This window comes from Lotus japonicus, chromosome 3, assembly GCF_012489685.1.
Source record: "Lotus japonicus ecotype B-129 chromosome 3, LjGifu_v1.2".
In the NCBI taxonomy this organism is placed as follows: domain Eukaryota; kingdom Viridiplantae; phylum Streptophyta; class Magnoliopsida; order Fabales; family Fabaceae; genus Lotus; species Lotus japonicus.
This window is the reverse complement of record NC_080043.1, coordinates 75636171-75662739: the sequence shown is the minus strand read 5'-3', so window position 1 is coordinate 75662739 and position 26569 is coordinate 75636171. Positions and strand designations below refer to the sequence as shown.

Sequence of the window (26569 nt, the reverse complement as noted above, 5' to 3'; positions counted from 1 at the left end):
GTGCATGCGAAGAGCACATGTGATGACATTCGGCGGATTATGGCATTCGATTACAGCAAACGAAATATGCTTATTGCTCCTGTAGATCATGGTATGGTATTCTTGGTTGGGTTTATTTTTACCAGCAACCTTTTTTTTGCTGATGTTGAGAAGAAATTTTTCCCAGTTTTTGTGAATGAGATTATTTTGCAACAACCCTTGACAATGTTGTAGGGTTATTAGGCTTTGTTTTTTTATTTATAGACAAATGTTAACTTTTACTAATGTTAGTAAATTAGTTCATAGTAAGGGTTCAAATCTTGGACCCCTCTAATTCTTACCACTGGAGCTAACCTAACCCTCGAGGACATGCAATTATTAGCCTTTGTATCTTTATGGTAGAAATTAGGAAAAAAGTGAAAGATTTTCAATATTTCTTTCAATTTCTAATATTTGATCTCTTATGCTAGCTTTATGTCATTAGTTACGACATTCAACATTTCAATTAGTCTATGAAATTAATGCAGGGAAGTCAACTCACACTTCTCTTGTGGCTGCTGCTAGTCAAAATCCCTTTACAGATACTCGCGTAGATGAAGCCGAACACAATATATAACAATTAGGTCAACGGGTATCTGCACGGGTATCCGTCATCCTAACATCGATGAGTTTAAACTACTAATGCTCAACGACCCGATTATTGCACTGGATTTGGATACTCTCCAGCTACTGGAGGGTCCAACAATGTATACCACCCTTAAAAAAATTTAGTGTTTAAATTACTTTTCACCTCAACACATCCCAACCATTAATTATTTTGATCTATGACTATAAATGAGTCGTAGAGGCTGGACAAGATTTTGGGCTGGAGAGGATCCGGATCCTATTGCACCTGACAAGTATCTTTCTGGGGATGTTTCGATCCGAGTTGAGGCCAACCAACATGAAAACCCGGTCGAGGAAATATTGGAAAGATTAAGGACTCTCGCATTTGGCCGAGACTTGATGGAAGGGGTTTCTACCAACTCTGAGCTAGTCAAAGAGATCAAGGACACCATCTCAAGCCTGAGTGGCAAAGAATTGAGCCCAGAGCAAGAAAGAGCATTATATGGTTTTCAAGGGTTTCTTAGTGACTCTTTGGTCACCTTTGATGAAATGGAAGCCATTGAGACCGACTTGACTTGAAAAAGAGAAGAGAACTCTGACAAAATTTGAGAGTCCAGAAATGAGTTAGTGGTGATTCAAACTTGAACCACCAAAGGTGAATACAAACTTGAGGAAACCAACAATGAAATTGCTGATTTGGTGCGAAAGTTGGAAACAACGCATACACCAAACAATTTCTCGAAACATGCCTCACTTTACTTGCAATACACGCCACTTCATATAAAAATAAGGTGTCCAAGGCACTTTAATAATGATATATTGAAGAAGATCTCAAATTTAAATAACTATGTAGAAATTTTGTAATAATAAAACCAAAAAGCAATCTTTTCAGTAAGATATATATTTCATTTTTATATCGTAAAAGATTTGATTTGATTTTGTATTTTTCTCAGTTTCCGCCAATCTCCCCCACTATAAATAGCCATTCACCGCTCTTTCACTCTTTCACAAACCATCATTCAATTCAATTCTCTGTTCCAAACCCTTTGCTTGCTTCTGCGAATCACGTTTTCTCTTTTTGAACTTTGAATCGTTTCTTTTTGAGGTTTGAAATTCAATTTTTGTTGCCAATTTAGTTTGTTAGTTCAATTTTCTTTCTGCATGTGTTATTGGATCGTCACTGATTTTGCATACTGAATCTGTTCATTGTTGATGTTTTCAGATTCAGAGTTACATCTTCTTCTTTGTGACGAATTAGGACCAGTCAAGATGGTGAGTCAACACGCTTTTTTCTTTCTTTTTAATTTAATTTGTTTCTTGCGTTAATGGATGCTAAGAGAAACTGGTTTATCTTGTGCAGGTGAAGTTTACGGCCGAAGAACTTCGGCGGAATATGGACCTCAAACACAATATCAGGAATATGTCTGTTATTGCTCATGTTGATCATGGTATGCTATTACTATTCTTGGCTCAGTTTATGTTATCTGCACCTTTATTTGATTTAGAACATTCTTCAAAGTTTTTGTGAATTTGACTATTTTGCAACTGATAGTCAACCCTTGACAATGTAGTTCAGTAGTTGTTTAGGTTTAGCCTTTGCATCTTTGTGGTAGAAATTAAAATTTTTCAAGATTTCTTTCAATTTCTGATCTTTGATCTCTTATACTATATATCATAATAATGAGAAATTGCTGTATGTTATGCAATACCCACCCAAGAAAAGCATGGTAGCTCAATTATAGTACATGACAGGGCTAATTGAAAATTTACAAAGACAATCTGTACTCGTGCTTTTTCGTTTTCGTAGTTAATAGAATTTTCCTATCATTATTGAGATTTTTTTGTAGATATTACTACAGTATTTTAATTAGTTTCTGGAATTGTTGCAGGGAAGTCAACTCTCACTGATTCTCTGGTGGCTGCTGCGGGTATTATTGCACAAGAGAATGCAGGAGATGTTAGGATGACAGATACCCGTGCAGATGAAGCTGAGCGCGGTATAACAATCAAGTCCACTGGTATCTCTCTTTACTACGAGATGAGTGATGAGGATTTGAAGGACTACAAGGGAGAACGTGAAGGGAATCAGTATCTGATTAATCTCATTGACTCACCCGGACATGTTGATTTCTCATCTGAGGTCACTGCTGCACTTCGTATCACTGATGGAGCGCTTGTGGTGGTGGATTGTGTTGAGGGTGTTTGTGTCCAAACAGAGACTGTTCTGAGACAGGCCCTTGGAGAAAGGATTAGGCCTGTGTTGACTGTGAACAAGATGGATAGGTGCTTCCTTGAGTTGCAACTTGATGCAGAGGAGGCATACCTTACCTTTCAGAGGGTTATTGAGAGTGCAAATGTCATCATGGCTACCTATGAAGATGCTCTACTTGGTGATGTTCAGGTGTATCCTGAAAAGGGAACTGTTGCTTTCTCTGCTGGTTTACATGGATGGGCTTTTACCCTGACCAATTTTGCAAAGATGTATGCTTCAAAGTTTGGAGTGGATGAGGCGAAGATGATGACCAGGCTTTGGGGTGAAAATTTCTTTGACCCTGCTACCAAAAAGTGGACCAACAAGCACACTGGAACTTCTACTTGTAAACGTGGGTTTGTCCAGTTCTGCTATGAACCAATCAAGAAGATTATTGAACTTTGTATGAATGACCAGAAGGATAAGTTGTGGCCCATGTTGCCAAAGCTTGGGGTGAACTTGAAGTCAGAGGAGAAGGAGTTGACCGGAAAGGCTTTGATGAAGCGTGTCATGCAGAGCTGGCTCCCAGCAAGCAGTGCCCTTCTTGAGATGATGATATTTCATCTACCTTCCCCTGCCAAGGCTCAAAGATATCGCGTCGAGAATTTGTACGAGGGTCCCCTTGATGATCAATATGCTACTGCTATCAGAAACTGTGACCCTGAAGGACCTCTGATGCTTTATGTCTCAAAGATGATTCCAGCACCTGATAAGGGAAGGTTTTTTGCTTTTGGCCGTGTCTTCTCTGGTAAGGTCTCAACTGGTATGAAGGTCAGAATCATGGGACCAAATTATGTCCCTGGGGAGAAGAAGGACCTATATGTCAAGAGTGTTCAGAGAACTGTCATTTGGATGGGAAAGAAGCAAGAAACTGTTGAGCATGTCCCTTGTGGAAACACAGTTGCCATGGTGGGTTTGGATCAGTTTATTACCAAGAATGCCACTTTAACGAACGAGAAAGAAGTCGATGCACATCCTATTCGGGCCATGAAGTTTTCTGTGTCACCTGTGGTGAGTGTGGCTGTTACATGCAAGATTGCATCAGAGCTTCCTAAGCTTGTTGAAGGCCTGAAACGGTTAGCAAAGTCAGACCCCATGGTGGTGTGTACAATTTCAGAGACTGGAGAACACATCATAGCGGCTGCTGGTGAGCTGCATCTTGAAATCTGCTTGAAGGACTTGCAGGATGATTTCATGAATGGAGCAGAGATTACAAAATCTGAACCTATTGTCTCCTTCCGCGAAACCGTGTTTGAGAAATCCTGTCGTACCGTGATGAGCAAGTCACCTAACAAACACAACCGTCTGTACATTGAAGCAAGGCCAATGGAGGATGGTCTTGCAGAGGCCATTGATGATGGAAAGATAGGACCAAGGGATGACCCCAAAACTCGTTCTAAGATACTGTCTGAAGAGTTTGGTTGGGACAAGGATCTTGCCAAGAAAATATGGTGCTTTGGTCCTGAGACAACTGGACCCAACATGGTGGTAGATACATGCAAGGGTGTTCAGTATCTGAGTGAAATCAAGGACTCAGTGGTTGCTGGGTTTCAGATAGCATCAAAAGAAGGTCCATTGGCTGATGAGAACATGAGAGGAGTTTGCTTTGAGATTTGTGATGTTGTTCTGCATGCTGATGCCATTCACAGAGGAGGAGGGCAGATCATTCCAACTGCTAGAAGGGTGTTCTATGCTGCGACGCTGACGGCGAAGCCGAGACTTTTGGAGCCTGTGTATCTGGTAGAAATACAGTCACCAGAACAGGCTCTTGGTGGAATATATAGTGTTCTTAACCAGAGAAGAGGGCACGTGTTTGAGGAAATCCAGAGGCCTGGAACCCCACTTTACAATGTTAAGGCATACTTGCCTGTTATTGAGTCATTCAACTTCAATGAATTACTGAGGCAACAAACTGCAGGACAAGCTTTCCCACAGTTGGTGTTTGATCACTGGGATATGGTGCCATCTGATCCACTGGAACCTGGAACTCCTGCTGCTGTGCGTGTTGCTGAGATCAGGCGAAAGAAAGGCCTTAAAGAACAAATGACGCCTCTCTCTGAGTTTGAGGATAGGCTTTGAAGTGTCAACGAGTTACCTTAGTACCAAATTTTGCATAGATTTCTTTTTGATTCCATTTTTTCCTAGTTTTCCGTTTTTGTTTCATGTTATTCTCTTTTTGCAATAGAGCTCAAACTTAATATACCAATGATTTTAATTGTAATTTCTCAGTATTACTGTCCTACACTGCCAATGGTCTCTCTCTCTCTCTCTCTCTCTCTCTCTCTCTGTGTGTGTGTCTAATGTTGTACATTTTATATTTCAATTCTGCATCTTATCTTCTACTTGTTCATTAAATTTTGGGAATAAGTTCTACTAAGCTTGTACAACAAGTAGCTTGTAGAAAGTGTACTCAAGTTTGCCAGAAAACAAGATGATCTAATGTTGAAGCTTTAGTATAATCTTACTTTAACTGAAATATATGTACCACAGCATCAAAGTGCATATTACAAGAAAATGAAATCCTAAATCATGGAAAGCCAAATTTTCAGAGAACTTCTATATACAACTGGGAAATTACCAAAAAAAACAAAATCTGTATGCAATAAGCACATGGTGCAAGTCAACAAATAGATCAACCACTTTGCTGCTAGAGAAGTTAAAGACGTCCCTAACAATGAAAGGAAAATCAAAATCTTGATATAACCTGCAATCAGAGCATGTAAAACAATTGCGAGAATAGGATTAACTTTGAATCATTGATATTGAAAGGTCAACTACTGCAAGACTCAATAACCTGATTATAACAAGTAACATAGCAAAGAAGAATGAACTTGCCTCAGTTATCAGTGGCTTCGCATGTTCTTCCCATTCAGTAGCCCACCTTGCTGAAGAACCAGTTTCTAATGCACCATATTTGAGAACTTTCAAAGAGTCACATCCATCAGGAAATCCCTTGAAGAGCATCTATGTAGATTCAGCAAGACAGTAAATTAGTGTGCATATGATTATAAATTTACAGTATACATTCTGAATCAAGAATTTTAGCACATAAAAAATCAGCAAAATCAAAATCCCGCGTCAAATAAGGGCGCGGAAGATGTAATGTCAATCTGCATCTAATATTTTATATATCACAAGAATGCAAAAGCCTAATGCCAACAATTGGGCTAAGAGAGACCATTTTACTTAGAATATAGTAAGAGTGACCATCTAATAGATCTTTAGTATCTTTCGTATTATATTGCTTAGAATCACGAGGTGTGGCTCAGTTGGCCGATTGAGCTCCATGTGGGTAGACATTACCTGCAGTGTAGGAATACAAGAAGCACCTTCTGGCTAGAGCCAAGCCGATAGAAGGACAAATTGCACTTTTTGAAAACAAGTTCTGAAAAGGGTATTGTTATCTCCAAATAATCGAAGTTACACGATGTCTTATGTCAAATTTGAGACAGCTAATTCTACACACACAAGACATGAAGTATATGAAAAATCAATTGGCTGCTCCCCAATTAGGGACCTTTTGCCAAAAAAAAGTCCTTAAAAATACATCTATATTCACAAAATTTTGTTTTTGTAAGGGTAATTTTTGAAGAAATTTGTGAAAATGATTTCAATTTAAATATGAAAAGAATTTCTTGAGAAACAAAATGATACAATTGATAGGAAGAAACAGTGAACAGGTAGAAAGCTGATTATTATTCAAGAATAGCTATAAAGTACAATGGTTATTGATTGATGGAGAGAACCTGCACTATCACTACAATTCCCAGAATTGCCCCAAAAGATTATCATACTCTAACCCACTCTCATTTATAATATTCTCTCTCTCACTCTCTAACTAGCCCCCTCAAACTAACTAACTAAACTACTAACTATAACTATCTATGAGTACCTATCATAAAGTTTAGATATTTAAAAATGTGGAGCATAATGAAATAGGTCGAATGTATCATTGAGAATGTTCTTATTAAACAAGTTCAAGTGACTGTGTATCATGTAGCAAATATTGTGCATGTAACCATAACAAACTTACAAGAAGTTCATCCGCTAGCTCTGAAGATGAAGAGAAGAGAAGACCATTTTTGTCAACTCTGACCAGTTCTTTAATGCTTCAAGAAAGTAAAAGATTTGACCAATATATGAGAACATATTGTCTCAACTTCACAAAATACTAACACTTTTCGAAGGAGGAAGATAGCATACCAAGAGTATGAAACAGCACAAACAGGCAGTCCACAACCAAACATATCAACAATCTGGTACAGTAAAGCAGAAAAAATTAGAAATGAACTGAAAATGAATAAGTCACAATCAATGCTTGTTTTGAAATAGTATATAAAAAAAACCACCAAATCAAAACATAGATCTGCCATCATTGTTGAGAAAGTAAAAAAACAAATATGAGCAGCCTTAACCCACCCAACAAAAATGCATTAAATTAGCCCCCATATATATATATATATATATATACCAGAACTAGCACAAGACATTCTTTTACGAATTATATGTATAGTTAAAAAGTTAGATTGTAAAAACAGAATATTCACAGGGAGGTTATGATAATAACCACACAAAAAAATTGCTAGTAAAAGCAATTTTTTTTGGACATTGACATAAAACAACTGGTACCTTCATGGGAAGGTCCAATCCTGATGATGAAGTATGCAGACAAACACCTAGATCTGCTGATCCTGAAATTACCCAAAGTTGTTAAAATTAAATAATTCACCACAGTTCAACACGATTTCTAAAATCAAGGAAGAAACAGAATACCTAACAGTAAAGGATAATCATCTGCAGTCAGCCACATGGTACGAAATGCCACACGTTTGAGTTTCAATTTCTTTATTTTTGCTTCATACTTTTCTTTTTCAGGACCTTTACCTATATAATCAATGAAGATTCCGTGTTAAAATGTTTCATATGATTTCCAAAACTTCAGAACGGAAAAACACAAGCTATACCAGTAATGATGAATAACAATCTGGGGTATAAAGATTGTTTTCCATCTGCTATTTCTTTCCAGATGACCTCCTCATCCAGTGAATCATCTTCATTTAATATAGCAGCAACACGTCTGTCATACATCAAAGCAGCTTCCAAAAGAATGCCAAAATCTTCATCAGGAGTCCTGAAAGCACACAAGGCACAGAAAGAAATCATTCAAATCTGGTAAAGTAGATAAGTCAAGATTATCCTAGTCAACAGAGGATTTTCTCTCTTTTTTCTTGTTTTACTTATCCCCTTAGAAAATCCATCTAACTAACTTCACAATATGCAGAAAGAAAGGGACCATTTTTAAAAAGGATAAAAGAAAGCTGAACACATCATAAAAGTTGATTTTATATCACATCGAAGCGGAAACTATATCGTACAAACTTTTACCATGAGAATTAAAAACACGCATAATTATCTTTTTAATGCTACAAAAGGATGCAATCCAAGATAGGATAAACTTACCAGCTCGTACTGCTTACTACAAGTGCGGGCCGGTTTGGCTTCAAATACATGTTTGAACCAACCTCAGTTGTAAACAAAGTCTCATTTTGGAGATGGTCACCCATCAATGAAGATCCTGCAAGAAACAAGAACATTAACAAACGATGTGCCAATAACTAAGATTAGTATATATGTGATGATAAAATTTATCCTACCATTACTAACACAATCTCTAACGCCAAGAGGCTGACAAATGTCCACATTTAATCTGCAAAACAACTATAAGCTATCCACATTAGGTATATAAATCTTTAAGAATGCCTGATACATAATAACAGCCAGCGTTACTAGACAATTAAACAACTATATCACCTTATGCCTCTCCTCCTGTGAAGCTGGGTGAAAGAAGTCAGGAGGCTGATCATACAAAACTGTAGCACTATAAAGTTAAGAAATAAACATCAGATTGCTTCACAGTTCACAGAATCAACTTTATGTTGAAGAAACAATATATTTGAACTTTGATCTGAGTCTCTTACTTAATTCCCCAGTTTTGAGCCAATTCATGCTGCATTGCTTTTGTTACACATAGAGAAGCATCCGCCATTTTCCCATAATGCTTCTCAATCCTAAATGGAGTCAAGAAAAATAATCTAATTAGCAGCGACTTTCGAAAAGCAAATTCATGACAGACCAAAAAGAAAAGTCCATATCAACAAATGTAAAATAAAAAAAAAATGCTAAACTGATACCATTTATATAAAGAGACAAAAAGACTATTCCTTCCCAGAGACAGTCCAAGTAGAGTATATCCAAAATTATGCCAATCTATGATAAATGATGAATTTCTCAACCAGCTAGCCCATTTTACTGCCACCAGTGTTGGAACTGAAGGAGGATTCTGCACAAGCAAAGGAATGAGCAATGAAGCACAAAACTATGAAATAAAACTTGCTGCAAACTATGGTTGTTTAGCTTGATTTGTCAATGAACATTACACCGTTAACCTAACAAAAGATCAGAAAATAAATTATCCTCCAATGTGTAGAGTGCCTAATAGCATCTACGCAGGCGAAGTTAGGTACTATAGAACTGACCTAACACAAACTTCTTGGCAAATATAGTTTTATCATCTATTTGGCTTTTGGGATACTTCTCACACAAAGCACAAATTCATTTTTCAGGTAAAGGTTTGACAACATTATGTCTAACTTAGCAAGAAGATGTAGTACTGAATCTGTCAAGTAAAATATAAAATTACTTAGTGAACGTTGGGGGAGAAAATGAGGAAGAAAACATAAAAGGCTAACCTGGACAATAAAAATATCAGGAGACAGTATTTTTACACAAAGGAACCAAAGAAGCATGAAAAATTGAACTAAGGGCTTCAACAAAAGCATTATGGGTTGAAGTATCCTCGGTAAGCTTTGACGGGCTGTTGGCCACTGCTTCTGAAATTTTGAGAATGTTTTTGTCACACATCAACTTTTAGTCAAGTATGAAGATAACTTGTCCTGAAAAGATTAGTCCAGATTCATACCATTATGTAAATATGAATAGATGGGTTGGCAAGCAGTGCAGCATGGGGCTCTGAACCTGTTACAAATTATAAAAATGTTTTTTTCTCATACTTGACTCGAAAATTGATAATTGACTCCATGAAATGCTGGATAATAGAATCTAACTCCAATGATTTATTATAAACAATTTGGAGCAGTGAATATACCTCCATAAGCAACAATGTCTACCTCCAAAGAAGCCTGCAATGCCACATAGAAAAGCCAGTAGGTCGATCAAAAGTACAAATAAAAATATCTCAAAGAACACATAAATTAGGATTAGATACTGTAAAAATACATAATGCTCATCCGGTCATCCCTACAGTTGAAAGAATGGACATTTAGGTTGGAGAATCAATTAAGAATTGGGATAACAAGAAGTCAATATCATCAAAGTAGAGGAGATACAGCACATAGGAATTCAAAATGAAATGACTGAAGTAAAGTGGTGTAGCAGTTCAAACAAAAGCTATACCCAGTTGAGGAAATTCCAAACAAAATTACTAAGAAGCACGGACACTCGGACACGACAAGACACCGGTACCACGACACGGCTAAAGTCCAAAAAGCAAGACACGGGGACACCGCATATATTTATATATATATCCCTTAGTATTTTTTTTATGAAACTCTTGTCATAAAGCTTAGGAAATGTTTTGATGTTTTCTTTGTAAAAAGGCAAATTGTATGCAAAAAGAACTAATCTATCTACTGGTTTTCACTCTTTTATTGGTCATCATCATTGAAAATGCCTTTGACTTTGGTTCTTCAAGTGATAAATTAGCAATTTCTTTCATGGTTCACTCTTAAAAATTATATATTTTTTAAAAAAACAAGTGTCCTAGAGGTGTCCAGCCAAAAAGAGGTGTCGGCTCAGGTGTCCGAGCCGTAAAAAAATACTCTTTTAATTAGACACGGCGAGGAAGTGTCTGACATGTGTCGCATAAGTGTCGTACATGTGTCGGTGTCCGACACCGGGACAAGGCATATGTAAGAGGTGTCCGTGCTTCATAACAAAATTATATGTTAATTAATTGAGCCCACATCATTAGCTCATGGCTATACTGACTAGGTTTCTAAAACCAATAGCAACTACTGTTAAATGAATCCTCAAGATCACCGAAACAGCACTATGGGTTTCCCAAAAAAAAAAAGTTCTGGGCATCAACTGGGTCTCAGAAACTTCTAACAGCAAAGGCTAGTAGGCTACCAGGTTTGGATATATCAGTTGAATATGCATACAAACTTGGAACATGTAACTTAAGCAACTAAGCAAGTCTGGATTAAATTTTAGAATCATGATCATAAAAGGAGAAACATCTAATAAGAAGAAGCATTCAGATTAAAGATGAACTTTGTCATGATCTTACTCCAAAACATGAAAATTAACAGCATGATTGATTCTCAGTCAAGTCTACAACTTTATCTTAAATTAAAACATGGAACAGAAGATTTATTATTCAAAAGCAGTACTTTTACTATGATCCTAGTCCTGGAAAAATAACAAATGTCAGGTCACACTAACTCTGGAATTAAACAGAAAATCAAATCAAATTATTACATGAAATTCTAAATGAAAAAAAATGAACAAAAAATCAAAACCTGATTGGCAAGTGAAAGAGCATGGTACTGCATTCGAGGGCTGCGTCCAATGTCACCTAAAACCACCACGCACGCCCTCCCTCTTCTTCCTCCTTTCATCTCTTTGCTTTTTCCTTCCATTTCAGTTAAATTCAAAACTCAACAAAGCCATTCAGAAAAATTAAAAATCCAATCTTTTCGAATAAATCATCGGAAAAATCGAAAAGGGAAGAAAATCTCACCTGCCATTTTCACATATTGCTGGAAAATCAATTTTTTTTAGGTGGGCTGTGACAGAGAAGAGTGAAGTTGAAAAAACATCCGGGTCCAGTTCTGACCCAGTTCATATCCGGGTCGGGTTGGTGGCAAGTTTGTAATTCCAAGTTAAATTCATGGCCTTTTTTGTCAAAGGTTCTTCCTTTAAGTGAAGAGTGTTTTCAGAGAATTCAATTGATTATGGAGCGCGGAGAGAATCAAACTCCGCAAGGTTTGTACTTTGAATTCATCAACCAATAAAGTTTGGATTTTTAATCATTTTGTATTCACATTGTTTGTGATCACTAGTTTCTGTGTGAAAATTTTGCAGGCCAAACAGCTCAAGTTTTGGTTGAATTTTTGGAGGTGGCTATCACTGCTGTTGTTTTTCTCAAAGGGGTTTATCCTTCTGGTTTGATACTTGCATACCCATTTTGAAGTTTTGTCCTTCCTATAAGTTTTGGTGTTTGTTTGTTGGCAAGATAATCAATGATTTTGCTTTGATTTTGTTGCCCTTGGCAATCAAATAGTATAATTGGATGGAATTGAATTTTGTTAATTTGGTTGTATGTGTGGAAAAGGTGCATTTGAGAGGAGTAGGTATATGAACATGGTGGTTCAAAGGGCTTGCCATCCTCAGCTTAGATACTACTTACATTCTACTGTTTCAGGACTTTTTCCCTTTCTACAAAAGGTTGGTCTTGTTGGTAATGTGGTTTTTTTTTGTTGTATTCAATTAGTCAACGTTGTCGAAGTTGTTGATGATTGCTTGCTATGGAATTGAATAACAGAATTCAGAAGTAACTGAGTATATCACTATATCTTGTGCCTGTTATTTGGTAATGGCAATGTAATTTTGTTTCATTGTGGTAAAGAAAAATCCATCAATAGAGTTAGGGGATTAGGATTGATTATAGCTTCTGGCTAGTCTGGAGGTTCAGACTTAGTGTTTCTCTCAATCCAACATGCTTACTACCTACAAAGTTTCATCTTAGAAGGGAAAAAATTACTTTCTTGCTATGGTGCTCATTTTGTCATTGGATCAGTTCATCAACATAACTTAACCATCCTCAACCTAACTACAGTGCCTTATCTGGGCATAGGGAAGATCATATTTGCTGGGTAGGAACTCAAATGCCAACACAATGAAGAAGATCTTTGGTCTCATTGTTGTGGACAAGCTTTTCCTTAAACTCATGATTGGTTTTGAGTTGTCCTGCTTTTTGTCCGGAATCCTAATGCTTATACAGGCTTTTTGACCAATTTAATATGAAGAAAAACTTGACCAATTAAATATAGTTAAAATTTGTATTACCATTATGGTGTTGTTTGGCCCATTGTTGCTTTGGGCTCCCCTTTCACCCCCAACAAGGTTCAGCCCCGCCCTGAGTGTGAGGAGGGTTTTTTAAGGTCCCACATTTGACTAGAGATATGATCAAAATACTCTTTAGAAAATGTAGGGAATCCTCACCCCTAAGCTAGCCTTTTTGGTGGAGTTAGTTTATAGCCCAAATTTTAAGAGGTTTAATTAATGCAATTCCTTTCTTTTTGTCTCTGAAATCATAACAATTATTGAAAATTTGTATATTATGATATTTTAGGTGACTACATACACTTTTGAATGCCTTAGGATCTTTGCTTTTTACTTACAATTTATACTGACGAGAAGTTCAGTTGATAGACAATATGCTTATATTTATATAAGAAACATTTAAAGGTTACATCCCTCAGTTTCTTTTGTCATCAATTGAGAACTAGGTTTTATATCATATTCTAAAGACTGCATCAAAGAAATGCAATTTTTCCTTTCTTAGAGTGAGCGTTTTTGTGTAATCATGTATGTTATTACCACTTGGTCAAATGTGATTGTGTTGATTAGCTAGTGATTAAGCTGTAAGATAGCTTGTAATTGCTTCCTAATTTTCTTTGCTCCATTGACTAATTATAGTCAAAGTACAAAATAAGAGATCAAGTAAGCCCCCACACCACACTTAATTTCACTCAAACACATTGTACAAAAATAAGTCAATTGCTCACTAACAAGTCATTATGCTAATTTTTTTTTATCAAGATTTAAATGATTCAGTAGCTGAGTGGAGGTCCACTATACTATACAAAACAGCCCTCCCTGTCACATCCAACTTTCCTTGCAACTCCTTTATTTTGGCATGCTGATTTTTGTCCCTTACTTTCCATTTACTAGGGTATGGTAGAAAGAGTGGCTGTTATTTTCTTCAATGCTGAAAATATTCCACTGGAGAAGTTTGTTTTCAAGCTTTCAGTGAACCAGACTTATGGTGCAGCAGTGGATGAGGTTGATCTTGAGTTCTCTCTCAGATCATTCCTGATCAAGCTGTCAATCTCAGAATCTCTTACTAAGGAGATTCCTGCTGGTAAATAGAAATATAATCATGCTGCAAAGTACTCTGCTTCTCCTTTCCTTGTTTTCTTTTGGCTTAATTACACTTTTGATTCTTTACTATAACTAATATGTCCAATGATTTTTTTGTAGCAATGAAATCCCCCAATTTTATCTAATTGAAAAAATATTAGATTCTTCTATTGGTCTACCGCTTACCAGGGTTGTCAATGGTTATAGCGTCGTAGCGGCCCTTGGCCACTACTAGTTGTTGCGTAGCGGTGTAGTTCAGTCTTCAGTGTAGCGGCTGTTGCGGCCACTAAAGCGGAGGAAATAGAAGCCATAGCGGCGCTATTTGGTGGAACTGATAAAAACCCAAAAACAACCCACAAAAAGTTCAGTTAGGGCAATTTGGGGAGGTATCTCAAGGATTTTTCTGTTGAAAGATACTGAAAATGGTCTAGTTTGAGGAGGATGAGGAGGATGAGGAGGATGAGGAGGAAGTGATATAGAACTTTCATGTTTTTAGACACTAGATTTAGGAATTAGTGACTTGACTTCTTGGTTACCTTGACTTTTTTTGGTACTAGTATGTTTTGCTTAAGACACCTATGACTTTTTAATGTTAACTATAAGTACCATGAATTTTAAGTATTTTGTTTATCATTTATATGTACATAGTTATATTATTAGATAAGCTATACAAAATATTCAGCATAGCTTCCATCCCGCGATGGTTGGCCGTTAAGCGCCGCTCTCTGAGATTGACAACGCTGCCGCTTACTAATAGAAGTTAGTGATGTGGTAATGTGGTTAATGATTTAATGGGCCAAACTGATGACTTTAATCTATTTAAGTATCTCATTTTATATTTGATCTATTTATATTTGGGATTTAAATAAATTAAAGCCACTTGTTGTTCATTACTTCAAAAAGTATCATGTCATATATATGTAAGCAATTCAACAAGTCACTCACTTTAGTCAGTAGTTGAACAACAGCCTGATTAAGGATCTGAATTTTCTCTCAGAAAATTTGGGAGACTAAAACCACACTTAAACCATAGTTGAGAGACTAAAGTTCAATGAAGCCTTTTCTTTTTCACTTCATCTCATCGTTGTAAATTTGTAATAAGCCCTTTCTCTCATGCACTTTTGAACATGTGTGCACAACACTACAGACACATTGCACACTGACATACCCATATCATCTATTTCAGTTCATAACTTCATATAGGTTGCTACTTATGAATCAAGTAGAAATGGTTTGGTACTTTTGTGTTTAGTACATTTGTACACACCACATGTTGAACTTTTTTCTTTGGTATTTATAAACTGAAACCCAGGTCTACTTTTAACCACTCTCTAAACAGATTCCAGGTGGGAGATAACTGCGTACTTTCGATCCCTTCCCGAGACTGGTACAGCCAAGGACATCTGGATCCCAACTGACACAAAGCCGTGGCAGCAGCCTCCGCTTATAACCCCTATCAAGTCAATGAGTAGTGAGCCTCTGTGTTTGCAGTTGTACTTAGAGCATCCGAGTTTATCAGAATCAATGCTTTGAGAAGGGTCAGATGATGTACACATATAAACATGTATGGCAAGAATGTAGGTACTGTTTTTTATTTAATAATTCATGTCCCATTTGTTTATATTTTTATGTGTTTTAGATTCATCAGATAATCAGCATACTTTTACTGAAATTTGCTGATGTCTTTTCCACGAGTGTGTGTTTGGATACTAGTTGAGTGCAACGTGAACAAACTTTCATCTCAATTCATAAGAGTTCCATTCACTTTTTGTCTTGAAGTGAGAGCTAACGTCCGTTTGCACTTGTGCCAACAGGTATCCAAACATAGAAATAGCTACACCTTGAAGGTAAAATCTTAAACAATAATATGCACCTATGTCACCTACTAGAAGAATGTAACAATTACTCTTCATGTATTTTAATTTAGCTCTGAATGTAACAATGCTTGTATCCTCTCTTGCTTATATTTGTTAACCAATTTTGTAGTAACTGGTTTTAAAGGTTTGAAATTGGCGTGAGCATTTATAAGATTGCATTTTATTTTCTGTATAATATCTTCAGGGGATGTGTTATATAATTTTAGGTACATATTTGTCATTTTAAATATTTCAAGTAATAGCTAGTCTTGCACTGGGACTACTTTTGTTATATTACTAAGTTATACTTGTGGGAAATTCTACTGAATTTTTATCTTTTTTTGATTGCAGCTATCAGCTTCAGAAGAAGTACAGGAATGCAGACTCCTTTGTTAGACCATGGAAAAATTTAACCTACACAAGTAAAAACTTGTGTATGGTTGCACATTGGCCTTTTGACCCACTATAGCAGGTTTAAAAAAAAAATAAAAAACATATTTTCTTAATTAAATATTTATTTTTAATTAATTTCAAAAAAAATATTTATTCTTAATTAATCATCTTTTCCTAACAACCAAAACCCAGAAAAAAAAATCATTCTCATCATATCATATCATCCAACAAAAACCCATTAACCATCAGAACCCTAGCTGCCACCTCATTAGCCTCGTCGCCACACATCCATGGCCGTGCCGCTGCCGCCACCGCCACCTCCTGACCTCGTTTCCTTCTTCTCAACCGCACCTCCACCTCTTCTCCTCTTTCCTCCGTCGGCGCATTTCCCGGCGACCACAACACCCTCTTCCTCCCTCGACGCCTTCCATATCTCTCCTCCACTTCTAGTCTCAGATCTGCGTGGAGGTGGCGTGTGTGTTTCAGAAGTTGCGATGGTTCTCCTTCTTGGGTCGTGTCCTCTTTGTTTCTCAGTGGTTGTGTTGCGATGAGACCACAAATCTGGTGGTGGAGGCGTTGAGGACCGCAACCGTACCTGCAGATCTGGTGCTTGTGGCGGTATTTGGCCTTAACGCTGCCCTTGCTTCTGCAGATCTGGAGGAAGGGAGAGGTGGTGACCGGCGGTGGGAAAATGATGGGTTTCTGAGTTTGCCTATGCACATGAGATGATTTGCACGGAGGTTATTAGGTTAATAGCTTTCATAAAAATTCTCTACGTTCCTGTAGGTTTTGGATGTTCAATGATATTCCAGAAAAATAGAGGGAAAATAAGTTAATTGATGGTGGCCTTGACATAAGTTGATTGGAAAATATATCTCTGGTTAATCGTGATACAAATCTGTTCAATTTTGTGGTCATAGTTTTCACAAATGAAGCTCTGATTTATATTCAAGAATTGTACTAGATGTAAGCTTTGCATAAATTGTATTGCCGGTGAAACTTGCACAAAATTAAGATTCTGGGGTTGAAAAAATGGATGAGATGAGACAATAGAGACATGTTATGATAATTTTGGAGTTGAAGGTTCATGTTTTCTTGCCTAAAACCCCACTACAGATCCAGAAAAACATTGCAAAATTCAGATCCAGGAAATGGATAATTGCAGAGGCAGAGAGCATTTTTCAGAGATGAAAGGGGAGAGAGGATAGTGAAGTAATTAAGGATAATTATCTAATTCTTCATTAACTAATTTACTAATATATATGTATTTTGATTTTTTTTAATACCTGCTAAACCTGCTATTGTAGGTCAAAAGTAGCTTGTGTAACCTTACACAAGCATTCAATTGTGCACCGTAAATTCCTCCTTAGACCATGTACAATGGTTTGTTTAATTTACCCCCTCTCAACCCCGCTTTTTCTTTTCCCAACACTCCACATCATCTTCTCTCTCCAATTCAACACTCATTCAACTTTTACCCACTTCAATGGTTTTTCATTCAACACCCTACCCCACCACTCACCCTACCCCACCACTTTTTTATTTCATATTTTTATTTAATTTTATATTTTTGTTTTTATTATTTACATAAAATTACAATTATTGTTTTAAATTAAATTAAAACAATAAACACTTAACAAGATGGTGAGAAGAATTCTGGGTGTTGAAATGGTAATTGTTGAGATCTATTTCAAAACAAAGGCTGATAGAAAGGTAATAAGATGGTGAAAAACTTGGTTTTTTTTGTGTCTAAATCAAACGAACCAAGTCTCTATTTATAGAGGAAAAAAAGTTATGAATTTTGGTTAAAAAAGTTTTTGCAATTTTGTTTTCAACGAGATAATTCAGTTTAAAAGATTTAAAAACAAAAAATCCGCCCAACCAATCAGGTGCTGCCACGCGTCCCAACCCAATCTCCAGCCGTTTCTCTCTCTCCCTCCACTGCAACTGACGCGCCCTGTCGGCGCGTGTGGTGCACGTGCCTTGGCGTGACCACTCGCGTGCTGCCACGTGGCTCCGGGCAGCTCTCTCAACAATGTTTAACCCTCTCAACACTTCTCTCCTCCACCTCATCTTCAACAAAACCTCAACAACCACTACAAATCCTCAACAAACTTCAACATCCCTCTAAACATACCATTGCAAATGGTCTTACATGTTTGCTTATGTGTTTGAAACCACTGTGATTTTCAAGGACATATGTTAGGAACCCAATTGCAAGGTATGCATGGGACTTGAGTCCCACAGTGGAAGTATGAGAATCTAATGAGGTTTATAAGGTCTTGGGCTCTCCAACTACAACAACTAGCTTTTGTGGTATGGTTCTCCCAAGGTTTTAATCTACATAGTTCAAGTCAGGGATGACCAGTGGTGGAAAGCTCTATCTTCATGTTGTCACTTATGTGAACCAGTGGGCAGCAACATCTATCTGGGAAGCATTGATCTTATTATTTCAGTTTTAAAGCCTATGGGTCAAATGATCCTTTTGCTTAGTAGATCATTCAGTAATCACTTTATTGTCGCAGAGTTGTGTTGGGCAGAACCAGTGTACAGTGACAGTGTCACCTGAAAATTTTGGAGGAGATCCATGTCCAAATGTCATGAAGAAACTTCCAGTGGAAGCCATTTGCACCTGCCACCTGATCATTTTGCTGACGCGGTACACTGTTTCTTTTGTTGGTTGATGGCATTTATTATGTATGCTTCACTGATCAATGTGGTTCTTCTTGTTCTATGCAACTCAAAATTTACTGATTGAAGTGGCAGCAGATTCACTAAATGATGGACTTCAAGAGGAAATAGATGCAATATGTAGTATTACAACTTGCCAACTTCAATGTAGGAGGCACTCATAAAGGACGCGGAAATTGAATAGAAAATGAGGTGTTCCAAAGCTTTTGCCAGACCAAGCTACCATTAATTCATGCATTCTGCCAATCTAAGTTGGTTGATTCCGTGGTGAAGTTGAATAAATACAACGAGACTAGCTTAATATTGTGATGAAGAATAAGAAGTGACTGACCAATCATGCTTCTCCTTTCCATGAGTTTGTGTTATTTTGTATCTGTCATTTCATTTGTATCAAGTAGAAAACTGTATAGTTTGAACTAGTATTGTGGAAAATCATTTATACCCCAAATAGTTTTAGTTATTGTTTGTTCCCTTCATAAAAAGCAATGGATGCGATGTTCGTCAAGCTTCAAAATAACCGGTTGAACAATATTAGTCTCCACTGTCATTACTTTGCACACAAAGAAGACTATGGTTGAAATGATTTCGCTTTGATATTAAATGTCTTCTATCAAATAATCACTGGAGAATAGTCTTGTTTTATTGAATAAGCAAAGTGGCTAATAAATAACCTTATGGATTACTTGAACAACAAAGCTTAAACAACTCATATTTCCACTGCTAGAGTCGTGGTCGAACAATTAAATAAAAATTCAACATAAGGATCAAGGGTAAATCCCTTAATAACAAGGCAAACCTACCACGAGGAAAATTTTAAAATATTATTTTTTTGGTAAAATAGAGGAAATTATTAATTCAGTAAATAGAGGAAATTATGAAGCATGTTGGTATCGTGACTGCTTTGTTTTATTGAAATTTTAAAATTGTGTATACGGATGAAACGAAGCTTCTGCCATCACTTCAAATTCTACGTTACCGATAAAACAACACAATTATTCAAAGAGTTCACAACTGCAAAAAATTGATAATATTTGATTTCATAAAAATTCGGAAGAACAATTTTTTCTTCAGACATATCTTTATATTTTATATTGAATTGCATTGTAATGATCTGTATTCATTAAATTCTAATGTATAAGAATATTGTAATATACATTACTCTTTTCTTTTTGGTAATCTAATTATTAACTAGTCTATAAAATAGAAAAAAATTCTAATATATAAAAATATAAATACTTATAATATAATAAATAAAAATGTATATTGATAATAAGTAAAAACGTAATCATTAATAAGAATATAAAATGTACTTTTACTAATTCACGTTTTCTAAAGATAAACATATCATTATGATAAGGTATATAACAAAGCATCTCTTACATAGGTCCTCAATTACAATTTCATTCAGCTCTATTACCCTCCTTCATGACTAAATAAGTTGTTAATTATATGTTCGTCTAGCTCAGTTGGTAGAGCGCAAGGCTCTTAACCTTGTGATTGTGTTTTCATGCGTTAATTGTCTTTTACCATTCCGCTTGGTCTAAGTGGCACCATGTTTATAATATATGTGGCGGTCGGACCAATGATAGAACCAAGAATTTCAGAATCAATAGAGAAAATTTCATACAATCTACTCCCAAAAGCATGAATGTCTCACCATCTCCTCTCTCCTTATATACCAGAATTTCCTTCATGCAACCTCAGTGACTAACTCTTATTCCCTCCGCCTAACCCCACACTTTTTCTCCTAATTAAACTGGCCAAATCTTGGGTCTTTCACTTGAGCACTCCATCCTCACTAAAATTCCAGGTCAAGCGTCCTACCACTACCTTCAAAGCAAGAATGTGTATTCTGACATGTATTGAGTGATTTAGACAATTTAATGAAAAAAGTTTAATTACAGGTGGAAATAACAATGAAAAATATACATAAATATCATGAATTTACATTTTATTTTTTAGAATTTATTTTTAAAAAATATTTAAATATGTGTAAAACTAATGTATGTTAATTCATTTTGGTAAGTATTAGTGTCTAGCAGTTAAATCCTACATACGGCTTTACAAAAAGTATTTCAATAGTGGTAAGCATAGTCAAATTCTATAGTTCTATAAAAACTATAATTTGCGTCATATCAACAATTAATGTAGATAAAAAAAATAGTTGTACGTTAAATCTCCATGGCTAAATAAATATTATTAAATTTGAGTTCAAATTTAAATCACAATTTTATAATAAAATTGTACATGTTTAACATAGTATTAGCTATTCAAAAAAAACATAGTATTAGATTTAAATAAGTAAATAGAAAAATAATAAAAATTGAAATAATTTATAATACTTTTATTGTTTGGGGATGAAAAGACAAGAATAATAGAAAGAAAAAAAAATTATATGATTTGTTAACATGTAAAATATTTCATGATGACCCTAGTAGAACTATATATTTTTTTGTTTTCCCAAGACTGAAACTATATATTTTAAATCATGCTTTCATTAGTTTTAAATTTAACCATATATATATATATATATATATATATATATATATTATATAATAAAATAGCATACGTATTACATGATAATAATGAACACACAAATCTTGCTATATAATTAGAGAGTTTTCAAATGATAAAGTGAGAGAAATTTCACATGAGGATCTTTGATCCAATTAGTTTTCACCCGTGGAAGATATTAGATATTATTGTTGTTTTATACTGGTAATACATAAGTTAAAGGGTTAATCCTCAAATTGACTCATGTCTTTGTGTCGTCGTCTAACCTAAGTCTTTCGCCGGAAAAATTATTGAAAAAGCTCATATTCTTTGTAAAACGTTTGGAGCAGGCTGTGTTAATGAGGCCTACGTGAAATTTAAAAAAATAAACTATTTTTTATTTATGGTGGTTTTTGTAAACATAAGGGACTAAAGTTGCAATTAAGCTAACAAGAGTCTTAGCTAGCCTATTTATACTAATAAACAAACTTTCCAGTAAGAAAGAATTCCTTGTTCTCTAAGTCTTCACAAAACTGGGCACACGGAGGCGTAAATAGGTGAGAGACTAAAATCGTGGTTTTTTAAATGCCAGAGACTAAAGTTGCAATTAAACTTTCTTTCATTTTAGCTTTTATGACCCTTTGCACTAAAACAGTTTGAATATGGAGCTGCAGAGATCCAAATGGAAAGAATAATATGTCTATGGAAATCTTACTTGAAGCCCTACAACTTTTATGCTCAACAAAATTCGAGAATCTATATCTAACATACTCAGAATTGTCCAATTTGCACTAAAACGATCATATCTTGAACTATAGAACTCGGAATTGGGAAAAATCAGAAGGCCCGCGAAGCTGATTTAAAGAGGTACAATTACCATGCTTACTTTAATAAAATATCCGACCCTTTTGACGGATCGGCAGATGCCTGAAGTGTTCAACAGCTTACTCCTTTGTGGACCCAGTTTTGTGAAGACTTAGAGAACAATGAATTCTTTCTTAATGAACAGATTTGTTTATTAGTATAAATAGGCTAGCTGAGACTCTTGTTATAGGCACTTCAACTCACCTCATCTAATCCTTATTTTTTAGTATTTTAGTTAGGCTTAATTGCAATTTTAGTCTCTGACGTTTATAAAAATCACGATTTTAGTCCTCTCCCCAGTGGCAGTGCCACGTCCCCAAGGACTAGCCACATAAGCCCTCATTAATAATTAAACAGAAAGACTAACGTTGCAAACGGGAGGGAACGTGAGATACTAGTCTTGTAATTAAATTAGGTGAAAGACTAAAATTGTGATTTTTGTAAACGTAATGGACTAAAGTTACAATTAAGCCTAAATACTTATATCATTCATCTATACACCTCTGTAAAAAATTCCGCCCATGAAACACTCATATTCATTAACATGATAATTTCTGCCAAACCATCAAAATTAACCTCTTTCATATCATGTTGAATTCTTTTAAACTAGTGTTTTTTACCCGCGCGTTGCACGGGGAATACATCTATTATATTTGATAGGTCAATTAATACCTTGATCATTAAAAATATAATAAACAACGGATGAAATAGAAGAGTATGAAATGATGAGCAAAGTGGACAAAAAGTCTTAAATTAAAACCCTTATTGCATAGATTGAACTTCGTACAATTGAATAACTAATAAAAAAATTGGTTAACCAAATCTCAAATTATGCAAAACATATTAGGGGATGTGGGTTAATGATGGCTAATAAACAATAGCTGATTTAATCTACAATGAAAAAAAGAGAAAAGATTCTTTATGTACGTGATTATGCGAGTTCATTTTTTCCACAATAAAATAAACTATGTTTGACTCATATCAACATGAAGTCGTTTCACATTCTTCATGAGCCTAAAGACAATAACACAAATTATAGATATGAAAAATCACCAATAAAGCATTCAGAACACATTTTAATCTTAGAAAAAAAAGAATGTACCGCGAAATTTGTTATTGTATTTGATACATTAATTAATACTTAATGAAGGTACTTTCTTGTTAAAATATATTTCTTCTCGTAGGAGAATTTAACTCCTATAATAATTTGTACAAAAAAATTAAAGTGGACTATATTAATATGTAGTAAAAAATTAACATCAAACTATATTATATTATGCTTTTCTTGTAACAAAAAAAAATTCCGATGAAATCTTATTAACATTTATTTTTATGTAGAAGTATTTTCATGTAAAATATTCTTCCTATATATAAAAGCTTTTAGGCTCTTTCTAATACATTTAGATCCAGCTTCTCCTTACTCTCAGGATGCCTGAAAGTCTTTTCTCAAGTCTATCTGGTGGGTAATATCGATGAAGATGATGACACCCACCATACCTTGCTTGCTTCAAGGTCGATCTCTTATATCCTCCTCCTGCCGAAGACTTTAAGAGTAAACCTTGTCATTCCAACTTTCATCGATCGAGTTTCAGTTGCTTTTTCTGTTGATCCAAGTGAGAAAGCTTACTAAGGCAACCTCTGCTTTTGTCTATCTCCCAATATAAGAAGCATGTTTCTTTGCTCTTATAGTAGTACTAATGGGCGTACTTTAGAACAAATTTCTAGCGAAGGTCTTGACAGTTTGGAACTGAAAGGTTTGGTTCATTAATAATATCTAGTAGTTTCATCATGCTATTCTGCTTTTGAGCTTGTTGTACTTACCGGAGCATTTCTGCGATAAAAAAATTCAGAATAGTAAAACAGTCGTAGTATGCTCCCATTACTTGCTCTAGTGCTCAAGTGATAGCTGGGTGCATACTGTTTGCATCTGAATTATATATAAAAGACTCTTAAAAACAACTACTTAATTCTCCATTACAAAGAATATTCATTACATCAGAACCTAATAATTATTTGTCAGTGACATAAGTGTCGAAAATAATAGTATTAATAATGGAAATTTCGAATGATGTGAATAAGGATTAAAAGTCCAATCTCATAAGAAAGAAAAATCTCAATTTACATCAAAATCTCTCTCAGATTTCTCTACCTCATTATCACCACCGCTTTTCTTATAAATTATCCATAAACACACTCACAAATTCCACACAGTACCTAACATCATATGCAAATTTTGTTTTCACTGCAACCAGAGTCTGTTCTTTGGCATAAAAAAGCACTTCATAAAGTAAGAAGGTATCACATTTTGAATTTAAATTATTAAAATATTTATTTCTAATTAAAAAATCAAATGAAACTTGCTTCCAAATCAGCAGCAATCCTAGGTGCTATTCCTGATTGTTGTCCAACTTTAACATGAATTAATATGAACTCATGCTAATTCAAATCAAACTTGCTTCCAAATCAGCAGCTACCAACCGTATCTGCATTCTAAGTAACAGAAAATCAATAACTCATGAAGTGAGATTGATAGACATGTTAGAGTAGGATAGACTAAAGACCACCAAACATAATAGCAATATGTGCAACATCAATCTAGTTATGATAGTGCAAAGATAGCAATCAAATTTGCAGACAGATATGAAAGCCAAAGAATGAATTGAAGCCACTTTTTGGCTATGGCCTTCCAGTGGTTTTCATAACCAATCAGATCTATTTGTAAGGGGAAACTAATCACATGCTACTAAAGAAGATGAATGGAAGAAAACCCCTCTAGAAATTTTATACCCATTATATTTGTTGAGCGGCTCAAACAACTCTTTGCTTTATGTAGCACTGTTGTTGAAAGTACAATAACCAAATCAAAAACATATGCTGATACTAAATCGTAATGTGATAATTACACACTCATGCAAGCAAGACTTCCAATCACACTAAAGTTTGATTAATTGAACCATAGTAGAACAATGATTAATTATAAAATCTAATATTGCCTTCGAAAAGTGACTTTTAATATATGTAATGATGATAGATAGATGTAGAATTGATGAACTAAGTCAGTAAAACTATATATGCATCACAGTAGTGCAACACCAAACACACATCTCTATCTCTTATCTGGTGAATATATACATATAATGGACTGAGAAAAACCTTCATGAGTACTGGTCTCACATGTTTTGTGGCTTACTTGAAATGAGAGCAAAATAAGATCTTGAGTCATCAATCATGTTTCATCGTCAGCTAGCTGAGAATCAGAGAGTGTAGTCAGAAAGAGATATGCACCTCATTGCCGTTCTGTACCTACGGATAAATTCATGTCAAATGTTTCCTGGGAAGCCAAGGAAATCAATTTATTGTTAGAACATTGGTTTAGGCGTTTAGCATATTAGAAAGGATAGCACCAGTTTTAAAAGCCTAACCTCAATAGTATAGCTTGAGCGAACAAAGATAAGCAGTAAAATCTCATCCATGATATGTAGTTCTGTAGTTGTAACGGCAAGCACAAACAATAATAATTAATTTCCTCGGTGCAAGAAGCAGACAAAAAGAAAAAATTACCAAATAAAAAAGTTGCAAGGAAAAAAATCTACAACTTCTTCTTTCTCTCCCCTCAATTCTTTCACTCCCTCAATCCACTTCACTGACAATGATTAGGTTAATCAAAACATACACAGATCAATGTTTCACCTCCAATAACATAGGACACAAATTTTAGATGCAAATTAAGAAAAACGAATAAAATAGAATCACATACAAAGGAGAATCAGAAAACATAAAAACAAATCAAAATATTGCAAAATTCCATATAGAATATAAAATGGACTCACCATCCATGGCTTCCAAAGAATCTATTTTGGTGGAATATCTATAAAAAAAACCTGAAGAAAAGAATTTGAAATTAGCATGGCAAGTGATGAACGAAATTGACCTTGAAGTCAAACGTGAGTGAATGAAAGTTAAAGGTAAAGTAAAATAAAATTGAAAAAAACCATAACATATTATGCAAGCAAAGGAAGAAAATAATTTGAAACCTCCATCTGCAACCTTCCCAATCAGTCCAAGGCAGCAAATCGGAGGGATGCGATTGCAAGTCGATGGCAAATTGGTTCCGTGGAGAGATGAGACGATTTTGTGGGGGTGGTTCCGTTCAGTGGAGAGATGGGATGAGAATTGCATGGAGGAGATGAATTCCATGGAGGAGATGGTG

The 26569-nt window shown here is 35.4% G+C and overlaps 3 protein-coding genes across 9 annotated transcripts; 2 read left to right on the top strand and 1 right to left on the bottom strand.

Moving 5' to 3' along the window:
- Positions 1-1318: 1318 nt before the first annotated feature.
- LOC130745942 (elongation factor 2-like) lies at positions 1319-5057 on the top strand. The gene is made up of 4 exons (XM_057598394.1): positions 1319-1690; positions 1808-1857; positions 1946-2033; positions 2475-5057. The coding sequence occupies exons 2-4, from the start codon at positions 1855-1857 to the stop codon at positions 4913-4915; spliced, it is 2532 nt and encodes an 843-aa protein (XP_057454377.1). The 5' UTR covers positions 1319-1690; positions 1808-1854; the 3' UTR covers positions 4916-5057.
- Positions 5058-5268: 211 nt separating this feature from the next.
- Positions 5269-11774, bottom strand: LOC130745943 (UDP-glycosyltransferase TURAN). The gene is made up of 17 exons (XM_057598395.1): positions 11658-11774; positions 11437-11549; positions 10002-10035; positions 9816-9871; positions 9586-9726; positions 9028-9176; positions 8815-8904; positions 8648-8714; positions 8491-8554; positions 8297-8411; positions 7801-7967; positions 7610-7720; positions 7466-7527; positions 7040-7092; positions 6870-6945; positions 5672-5800; positions 5269-5540 (listed from the first exon to the last, which is right to left on the bottom strand). The coding sequence occupies exons 1-17, from the start codon at positions 11662-11664 to the stop codon at positions 5523-5525; spliced, it is 1452 nt and encodes a 483-aa protein (XP_057454378.1). The 5' UTR covers positions 11665-11774; the 3' UTR covers positions 5269-5522.
- Positions 11775-11790: 16 nt separating this feature from the next.
- On the top strand, positions 11791-19559 carry LOC130745945 (DNA polymerase zeta processivity subunit-like). Of its 7 annotated transcripts, XR_009021957.1 has the most exons (8): positions 11791-11902; positions 12002-12082; positions 12252-12364; positions 13874-14063; positions 15402-15639; positions 15877-15909; positions 16270-18970; positions 19081-19559. XR_009021957.1 is itself a non-coding variant. In XM_057598398.1 (6 exons), exons 1-5 carry the CDS (start codon positions 11872-11874, stop codon positions 15593-15595), a joined length of 609 nt encoding a protein of 202 aa, XP_057454381.1. In that variant the 5' UTR covers positions 11791-11871; the 3' UTR covers positions 15596-15626; positions 16270-19559. The 7 variants fall into 7 exon arrangements, 3 of the variants coding, with proteins under 3 accessions (XP_057454381.1, XP_057454379.1, XP_057454380.1); XR_009021960.1 differs by having other exon boundaries at positions 15402-15626; positions 16270-19559; XR_009021956.1 differs by having other exon boundaries at positions 16270-19559.
- The last annotated feature ends 7010 nt before the right edge of the window (positions 19560-26569 follow it).